The sequence below is a fragment of the Oncorhynchus gorbuscha genome, unplaced genomic scaffold (genome assembly GCF_021184085.1).
Source record: "Oncorhynchus gorbuscha isolate QuinsamMale2020 ecotype Even-year unplaced genomic scaffold, OgorEven_v1.0 Un_scaffold_6:::fragment_8:::debris, whole genome shotgun sequence".
In the NCBI taxonomy this organism is placed as follows: domain Eukaryota; kingdom Metazoa; phylum Chordata; class Actinopteri; order Salmoniformes; family Salmonidae; genus Oncorhynchus; species Oncorhynchus gorbuscha.
This window is the reverse complement of record NW_025745437.1, coordinates 121,309-131,308: the sequence shown is the minus strand read 5'-3', so window position 1 is coordinate 131,308 and position 10,000 is coordinate 121,309. Positions and strand designations below refer to the sequence as shown.

General features: G+C 49.5%; 1 protein-coding gene across 1 annotated transcript in view; it reads left to right on the top strand.

Moving 5' to 3' along the window:
* Positions 1-10,000, top strand: part of LOC124019008 (laminin subunit alpha-5-like) — a 189,856-nt gene that overhangs the window by 162,029 nt on the left and 17,827 nt on the right. The window contains 6 exon segments of the mRNA XM_046334352.1: positions 467-580; positions 897-1,045; positions 6,672-6,806; positions 7,167-7,318; positions 8,878-9,010; positions 9,852-9,995. Of these exon segments, the coding sequence (XP_046190308.1) occupies positions 467-580; positions 897-1,045; positions 6,672-6,806; positions 7,167-7,318; positions 8,878-9,010; positions 9,852-9,995 (827 nt within the window).

Genomic DNA, 10,000 nt, shown 5'->3' with positions numbered 1-10,000 from the left:
ATCTCTCTAGCTTCTCTCAGCTCATTCAGGAACCCATATCTCTCTGGCTTCTCTCCGCTCCTTCAGTAACCCATATCTCTCTAGCTTCTCTCTGCACCTTCAGGAACCCATATCTCTCTGGCTTCTCTCTGCACCTTCAGGAACCCATATCTCTCTGGCTTCTCTCTGCACCTTCAGGAACCCATATCTCTCTGGCTTCTCTCTGCACCTTCAGGAACCCATATCTCTCTGGCTTCTCTCTGCTCCTTCAGTAACCCATATCTCTCTGGCTTCTCTCTGCTCCTTCAGTAACCCATATCTCTCTGGCTTCTCTCTGCACCTTCAGGAACCCATATCTCTCTGGCTTCTCTCTGCACCTTCAGGAACCCATATCTCTCTGGCTTCTCTCTGCTCCTTCAGTAACCCATATCTCTCTAAAGCTTCTCTCTGCTCCTTCAGTAACCCATATCTCTCTGGCTTCTCTCAGCTCCTTCCAGCTCCAGTTGCCCCCATGTATCTGGAGACCTGGCTGAGGAGGTGCTCTCTTTATCCTTTGAGGAATCTTCCATCTCAACACCACCGAGGAGAAACCATGTGGAAGGTGGGACCATTAGCAGACCGCTACTTCTCTCTGTCTTATCTCTCTGGCTTCGCTCAGCACTTTACTAACAAGAGCCACAAACTCTGTCTGGCTTCTGCCTCTGGGAGCTATAATTTAACCCATATCAACATTTATAGAATATTATGATCTTATCATTTGCTTCTATGGTCTAGTTCACGGTTCTCTCAGCTCCTTATACAAACCCAAAAATATCTATTAATATTGTGATATTGTGTTGCTCCTTAGTAACATCTTTTCCTCTGTTCCGTCAGCCACCTCTCCCAGCAGTGGGTGCCCAACTTTGGGCTGTATTGAGCTGGAGACCTGAAGGAGGATACAGGGAAGATGCAGCGCTTTGAACAGGAAGTTAAACTGATGAGTCACAACGGCATCCTCTCATGCTCCTCAGCCAGGTCAGAGGTCACGCACTGCTGCTGGGGTTTTGAGTCCGAGTTCACTATGCGGGCATGAAAATATATTTTCTCAGTGTTTAGCAGTGGATAGGATAGGATTAACAGGGGTGGCAATAGCCTAGTGGTTAGAGAGTAGAAAGCCTAGTGGTTAGAGTGTAGAGGTGGCAGGTAGTCTAGTGGTTAGAGTGTAGAGGTGGTATAGTCTATGGTTAGAGTGTAGAGGTGGCAGGGTAGCCTAGTGGTTAGACTGTAACAGGTAGCCTAGTAGTGGTTAGAGTGTAGGGGCGGCTGCCTAGTGGTTAGAGTGTAGGGGCGACAGGTAGCCTAGTGGTTAAGTGTAGATGACAAGCATTTAGAGTAGGGGCGAAAGCCTATGGTTTAGAGTGTGGGGCTGTAGCCTAGTGGTTAGTTCACAGGTCCTAGTGGTTAGAGTGTAGAACAGGTAGCCTATGGTTAGAGTGTAGGGGCAAGGTAGCCTAGTGGTTAGAGTGTAGGGGCGACAGTGTTGGCCTAGTGGTTAGAGTGTGTTTTCCTCTGTCCGTCAGGTAGCCGGTGTGGTTAGAGTGTGGGTGAACAGGTAGCCTAGTGGTTGACGGGGGGACGGGTAGCCTAGTGGTTAGAGTGTAGGGGCGAGGTCACCTTGAAGGAGGATACAGGGAAGATGCAGCGCTTTGAACAGGAAGTTAAACTGATGAGTCACAACGGCATCCTGGGTCCTATGCTCCTCAGCCAGGGTTAGAGTGTAGAGGTCACGCTACTGTGGTTAGGGGTTTTGGCAGAGCCTAGTGGTTAGAGTGTAGAGGTGGCAGGGTAGCCTAGTGGTTAGAGTGTAGAGGTGGCAGGGTAGCCTAGTGGTTAGAGTGTAGAGGTGGCAGGTAGCCTAGTGGTTAGATGTAGAGATGGCAGGGTAGCCTAGTGGTTAGAGTGTAGAGGTGGCAGGGTAGCCTATTTTCTCAGTGTTTAGCAGTGGATAGGATAGCCTATTAACAGGGTGGCAGGGTAGCCTAGTGGTTAGAGTGTAGAGGTGGTAGGTAGTCTAGTGGTTAGAGTGTAGAGGTGGCAGGTAGTCTAGTGGTTAGAGTGTAGAGGTGGTAGGTAGTCTAGTAGTGGTTAGAGTGTAGGGGCGGCAGGTAGCCTAGTGGTTAGAGTGTAGGGGCGACAGGTAGCCTAGTGGTTAGAGTGTAGAGGTGACAGGTAGCCTAGTGGTTAGAGTGTAGGGGCGGCAGGTAGCCTAGTGGTTAGAGTGTAGGGGCGGCAGGTAGCCTAGTGGTTAGAGTGTAGGGGCGACAGGTAGCCTAGTGGTTAGAGTGTAGAGGGGACAGGTAGCCTAGTGGTTAGAGTGTAGGGGCGACAGGTAGCCTAGTGGTTAGAGTGTAGGGGCGACAGGTAGCCTAGTGGTTAGAGTGTAGGGGCGGCAGGTAGCCTAGTGGTTAGAGTGTAGGGCGGCAGGTAGCCTAGTGGTTAGAGTGTAGAGGGGACAGGTAGCCTAGTGGTTAGAGTGTAGAGGCGGCAGCCTAGTGGTTAGAGTGTAGGGGCCAGGTAGCCTAGTGGTTAGAGTGTAGGGTGGCAGGGTAGCCTAGTGGTTAGAGTGTAGAGGTGGCAGGTAGCCTAGTGGTTAGAGTGTAGAGGTGGCAGGGTAGCCTAGTGGTTAGAGTGTAGAGGTGGCAGGTAGCCTAGTGGTTAGAGTGTAGAGGTGGCAGGGTAGCCTAGTGGTTAGAGTTTAGAGGTGGCAGGTAGCCTAGTGGTTAGAGTGTAGAGGTGGCAGGGTAGCCTAGTGGTTAGAGTGTAGAGGTGGCAGGGTAGCCTAGTGGTTAGAGTGTAGAGGTGGCAGGTAGCCTAGTGGTTAGAGTGTAGAATGGCAGTCATTTAGCAGACGCTCTTGGTTAGAGTGTAGAGGTGGCAGGGTGGTGGTTAGAGTGTAGAGGTGGCAGGGTAGCCTAGTGGTTAGAGTGTAGAGGTGGCAGGGTAGCCTAGTGGTTAGAGGAGGAGGCAGGGTAGCCTAGTGGTTAGAGTGTAGAGGTGGCAGGGTAGCCTAGTGGTTAGAGTGTAGAGGTGGCAGGGTAGCCTAGTGGTTAGAGTGTAGAGGAGGCAGGGTAGCCTAGTGGTTAGAGTGTAGAGGTGGCAGGGTAGCCTAGTGGTTAGAGTGTAGAGGAGGCAGGGTAGCCTAGTGGTTAGAGTGTAGAGGTGGCAGGGTAGCCTAGTGGTTAGAGTGTAGAGGAGGCAGGGTAGCCTAGTGGTTAGAGTGTAGAGGTGGCAGGGTAGCCTAGTGGTTAGAGTGTAGAGGTGGCAGGGTAGCCTAGTGGTTAGAGTGTAGGGGTGGCAGGGTAGCCTAGTGGTTAGAGTGTAGAGGAGGCAGGGTAGCCTAGTGGTTAGAGTGTAGAGGCGGCAGGTAACCTAGTGGTTAGAGTGTAGAGGTGACAGGTAACCTAGTGGTTAGAGTGTAGAGGTGGCAGGGTAGCCTAGTGGTTAGAGTGTAGGGGCGGCAGGTAACCTAGTGGTTAGAGTGTAGGGGCGGCAGGTAGCCTAGTGGTTAGAGTGTAGAGGTGACAGGTAGCCTAGTGGTTAGAGTGTAGGGGCGGCAGGTAGCCTAGTGGTTAGAGTGTAGGGGCGGCAGGTAGCCTAGTGGTTAGAGTGTAGGGGCGGCAGGTAGCCTAGTGGTTAGAGGCAGGTAGCCTAGTGGTTAGAGGCAGGTAGTCTAGTGGTTAGAGGCAGGTAGTCTAGTGGTTAGAGGCAGGTAGTCTAGTGGGTAGAGGCAGGTAGTCTAGTGGTTAGAGGCAGGTAGTCTAGTGGTTAGAGTGTAGGGGTGGCAGGTAGCCTAGTGGTTAGAGTGTAGGGGCGGCAGGTATCCTAGTGGTTAGAGACAGGTAGTCTAGTGGTTAAGAGGCAGGTAGCCTAGTGGTTAGAGGCAGGTAGCCTAGTGGTTAGAGTGTAGGGGCGGCAGGTAGCCTAGTGGTTAGAGGCAGGTAGTCTAGTGGTTAGAGGCAGGTAGTCTAGTGGGTAGAGGCAGGTAGTCTAGTGGTTAGAGGCAGGTAGCCTAGTGGTTAGAGTGTAGGGGCGGCAGGTAGCCTAGTGGTTAGAGACAGGTAGCCTAGTGGTTAGAGGCAGGTAGCCTAGTGGTTAGAGACAGGTAGCCTAGTGGTTAGAGACAGGTAGCCTAGTGGTTAGAGGCAGGTAGCCCAGTGGTTAGAGACAGGTAGCCTAGTGGTTAGAGGCAGGTAGCCTAGTGGTTAGAGACAGGTACCCTAGTGGTTAGAGGCAGGTAGCCTAGTGGTTTGAGGCAGGTAGCCTAGTGGTTAGAGTGTAGAGGTGGCAGGGTAGCCTAGTGGTTAGAGTGTAGAGGAGGCAGGGTAGCCTAGTGGTTAGAGTGTAGAGGTGGCAGGGTAGCCTAGTGGTTAGAGTGTAGAGGTGGCAGGGTAGCCTAGTGGTTAGAGTGTAGAGGAGGCAGGGTAGCCTAGTGGTTAGAGTGTAGAGGTGGCAGGGTAGCCTAGTGGTTAGAGTGTAGAGGAGGCAGGGTAGCCTAGTGGTTAGAGTGTAGAGGTGGCAGGGTAGCCTAGTGGTTAGAGTGTAGAGGAGGCAGGGTAGCCTAGTGGTTAGAGTGTAGAGGTGGCAGGGTAGCCTAGTGGTTAGAGTGTAGAGGTGGCAGGGTAGCCTAGTGGTTAGAGTGTAGGGGTGGCAGGGTAGCCTAGTGGTTAGAGTGTAGAGGAGGCAGGGTAGCCTAGTGGTTAGAGTGTAGGGGCGGCAGGTAGCCTAGTGGTTAGAGTGTAGGGGCGGCAGGTAGCCTAGTGGTTAGAGTGTAGGGGCGGCAGGTAGCCTAGTGGTTAGAGGCAGGTAGCCTAGTGGTTAGAGGCAGGTAGCCTAGTGGTTGGAGGCAGGTAGTCTAGTGGTTAGAGGCAGGTAGTCTAGTGGGTAGAGGCAGGTAGTCTAGTGGTTAGAGTGTAGGGGTGGCAGGTAGCCTAGTGGTTAGAGTGTAGGGGCGGCAGGTATCCTAGTGGTTAGAGGCAGGTAGTCTAGTGGTTAGAGGCAGGTAGTCTAGTGGGTAGAGGCAGGTAGTCTAGTGGTTAGAGGCAGGTAGCCTAGTGGTTAGAGACAGGTAGCCTAGTGGTTAGAGGCAGGTAGCCCAGTGGTTAGAGACAGGTAGCCTAGTGGTTAGAGGCAGGTAGCCTAGTGGTTAGAGACAGGTAGCCTAGTGGTTAGAGGCAGGTAGCCTAGTGGTTTGAGGCAGGTAGCCTAGTGGTTAGAGACAGGTAGCCTAGTGGTTAGAGGCAGGTAGCCTAGTGGTTAGAGGCAGGTAGTCTAGTGGTTAGAGACAGGTAGTCTAGTGGTTAGAGACAGGTAGTCTAGTGGTTAGAGACAGGTAGCCTAGTGGTTAGAGGCAGGTAGTCTAGTGGTTAGAGGCAGGTAGCCTAGTGGTTAGAGTGTAGGGGCGGCAGGTAGCCTAGTGGTTAGAGACAGGTAGCCTAGTGGTTAGAGGCAGGTAGCCTAGTGGTTAGAGACAGGTAGCCTAGTGGTTAGAGACAGGTAGCCTAGTGGTTAGAGGCAGGTAGCCCAGTGGTTAGAGACAGGTAGCCTAGTGGTTAGAGGCAGGTAGCCTAGTGGTTAGAGACAGGTAGCCTAGTGGTTAGAGGCAGGTAGCCTAGTGGTTTGAGGCAGGTAGCCTAGTGGTTAGAGACAGGTAGCCTAGTGGTTAGAGGCAGGTAGCCTAGTGGTTAGAGGCAGGTAGTCTAGTGGTTAGAGACAGGTAGTCTAGTGGTTAGAGACAGGTAGTCTAGTGGTTAGAGACAGGTAGCCTAGTGGTTAGAGGCAGGTAGTCTAGTGGTTAGAGGCAGGTAGCCTAGTGGTTAGAGTGTAGGGGCGGCAGGTATCCTAGTGGTTAGAGACAGGTAGTCTAGTGGTTAGAGGCAGGTAGTCTAGTGGTTAGAGGCAGGTAGCCTAGTGGTTAGAGTGTAGGGGCGGCAGGTATCCTAGTGGTTAGAGACAGGTAGTCTAGTGGTTAGAGACAGGTAGTCTAGTGGTTAAGAGGCAGGTAGCCTAGTGGTTAGAGGCAGGTAGCCTAGTGGTTAGAGGCAGGTAGCCTAGTGGTTAGAGACAGGTAGCCTTGTGGTTAGAGACAGGTAGCCTAGTGGTTAGAGACAGGTAGCCTAGTGATTAGAGGCAGGTAGCCTAGTGGTTAGAGGCAGGTAGCCTAGTGGTTAGAGGCAGGTAGCCTAGTGGTTAGAGACAGGTAGCCTAGTGGTTAGAGACAGGTAGCCTAGTGGTTAGAGGCAGGTAGCCTAGTGGTTAGAGGCAGGTAGCCTAGTGGTTAGAGACAGGTAGCCTAGTGGTTAGACGCAGGTAGCCTAGTGGTTAGACGCAGGTAGCCTAGTGGTTAGAGCCTGTTACTTCCTGTTTTAACCTGTCTGTGTGTAGCTTCCTGTTTTATATATGCCATTTAGCAGACGCTTTTATCCAAAGCGACTTACAGTCATGTGTGCATACATTGGTTAACCTGTCTGTGTGTCGCTTCCTGTTTTAACCTGTCTGTGTGTCGCTTCCTGTTTTAACCTGTCTGTGTGTCGCTTCCTGTTTTAACCTGTCTGTGTGTCGCTTCCTGTTTTAACCTGTCTGTGTGTCGCTTCCTGTTTTAACCTGTCTGTGTGTCGCTTCCTGTTTTAACCTGTCTGTGTATTGGACCCAATCAGGAGAAGTTCCTGAGCTTGGCGGTGCGTCAGGGACGTCTCAGGGTCTTCTATGACATCACTGGTTCTCTACAGGAGCTGGAGCCTAAAGATCCAGACTCCCCTTACCTCAAGATCAGCGACGCTGAACCCAAATCTGTAAGAAACATTATACTGTTTATACTGTCGCCAGTGTTAAAGCTGCAATATGTCCTTTTTTTGGGGGGGGCGACCTGACTAAAACTCACATAGAAATACGAGTTATAGATCTGTTGTTCTCATTGAAGGCAAGTCTAAGAAGCGGTAGATGTGTTCTATGTGCGCTATTTCTATGCTTCTCGTTCTTAAGTTTATTTTACTTGAAGTTATGAAGTTGTAAAGTTTGCTGTTTGTGTTGTAAGTTACAGAGTGACTGTTATGTTCAGGTGTTGTAAGTTACAGAGTGACTGTTACGTTCAGGTGTTTGTGTTATAAGTTACAGAGTGACTGTTACATTCGGGTGTTTGTGTTCCTGTGTAGTTGGAGATTATCCTCCTCTACGATACGACCACGCGTGTTGTGGTGAGGAACAACCGCCAAACCCTGCTCAACTACGTCTTCACCACTCCCCTGCCGCGCTCCGAAGCCAGCTACTACCTGGCCGGTGTACCAGAGGACAAGATGCCTGAAAGGTTAGACACATGCACACATACAGTACCAGTCTAAAGTTTGGACACACCTACTCATTCCAGGGTTGTTCTTTATTTTGACTATTTTAATAATAGTGAAGACATCAACATTATGAAATAACTAACACATATGGAAACATGTAGTAACCAAAAAAAGAGTTTAACAAATCTAAATATATTTTATATTTCAGATTATTCAAAGTAGCCACCCTTTGCCTTGATGACAGCTTTGCACAATCTTGTCATTCTCTCAACCATCTTCACCTGGAATGCTTTTCCAACAGTCTTGAAGGAGTTCCCACATATGCTGAGCACTTGTTGCCTGTTTTTCCTTCTACACTTTTCCTTTGAGTCATTGTCCTTGAAAAACAACTGATAGTCCCATTAAGCGCAAACCTACAATGTAGAAAATTAGTAGGCGTGTCCAAACTTTTGACTGGTACTATACATGCACACACACACAGGAACGCAAACACATACACACACACATACACACACACACACACACACACACAGGAACGCAAACACAAACACACACACACACACACAGGAACGCAAACACAAACACACACACACACACAGGAACGCAAACACAAACACATACACACACACACACACACACAGGAACGCAAACACACACACACACACACACAGGAACGCAAACACACACACACACATACACACACACACACACACAGGAACGACAACACACACACACACAGGAACGCAAACACAAACACACACACACACACACACACAGGAACGCAAACACACACACACACATACACACACACACACACACAGGAACGCAAACACACACACACACAGGAACGCAAACACAAACACATACACACACACACACACACACACACACACACACACACACACACACACACACACACACACACACACACACACACACACACACACACACACACACACAGGAACGCAAACACACACACACACACACACACAGGAACGCAAACACACACACACACATACACACACACACACACACACAGGAACGCAAACACAAACACACACACACACAGGAACGCAAACACAAACACACACACACACACACACACACACACACACACACACACACACACACACACACACACACACACACACACACACACACACACACACACACACACACACACACATACACACACACACACACACACAGGAACGCAAACACACACACACACAGGAACGCAAACACATACACACACACACACACAGGAACGCAAACACACACACACACACACACACACACACACACACACACACACACACACACACACACACACACACACACACACACACACACACACACACACACACACACACATGAACGCAAACACACACACACACAGGAACGCAAACACACACACACAGGAACGCAAACACACACACACAGGAATGCAAACACACATACACACACACAGGAACGCTAACACACACACACATACACACACACACACTATCAGTTTCTTAATATCCTCTCTAAGAATGACATAAACATAATAATATTGTATTTTTCTCCCTCCACCCAGCCTGAAGGCCCTGTTCCCTCTCCAGGGCTCTCTGAAGGGCTGTTTTAGAAACGTCAAGGCCATGAATTCTCACATCGACCTGAAGAGGATGCCCAGCTCTGGGGTCAGCTACGGCTGTGCCAATGACCTACTGGTTAGTGTATATATATATAGACACACATGTACACTACCGTTCTAAAGAGGCCCGTTATCAGCAACCGTCACTCCTGTGTTCCAATGGCACGTTGTGTTAGCTAATCCAAGTTTATCATTTTAATCATTTTGCAATTATGTTAGCACAGCTGAAAACTGTTGTTCTGATTAAAGAAGCAATAAAACTGGTCTTCTTTAGACTAGTTGAGTATCTGGAGCATCAGCATTTGTGGGTTCGATTACAGGCTCAAAATGGCCAGAAACAAAGAACTTTCTTCTGAAACGTGTGAGTCTATTCTTGTTCTGAGACATGAAGGCTATTCCATTTGAGAAGTTGCCAAGAAACTGAAGATCTCGTACAACACTGTGTACTACTCCCTTTACAGAACAGTGCAAACTGGCGCTAACCAGAATAGAAAGAGGAGTGGGAGTCCCCGGTGCACAACTGAGCAAGAAGACAAGTACATTAGAGTGTCTAGTTTGAGAAACAGTCGCCTCACAAGTCCTCAACTGGCAGCTTCATTAAATAGTACCCGTCAAAACACCAGTCTCAACGTCAACGGTGAAGAGGCGACTTCGGGATGCTGGACTTCTAGGCAGAGATGCAAAGACAAAACCATATCTCAGACTGACCAATAAAAATAAAAGATTAAGATGGGTAAAAGAACAGACACTGGACAGATGAACTCTGCCTAGAAGGCCAGCATCCTGGAGTCGCCTCTTCACTGTTGATGTTGAGACTGGTGTTTTGAAGGGTACTATTTAATGAAGCTGCCAGTTGATAACTGTATAACACATCTCTCTCTCGCGTGCTCCGTTTCTCTATCTCTCTTTTGTGTCAGGTGGCCCGTGAGGCCCACTTCTCAGGCCAGAGTTACCTGGACTTGTCTCCAGACAGCATCCCTGGTCTCAGGAACAACTTCTACGCCGGGTTTGGCTTCCGCTCTGACCAGAAGAACGGACTCATGTTCTACCACCAGGCTCAGGTACT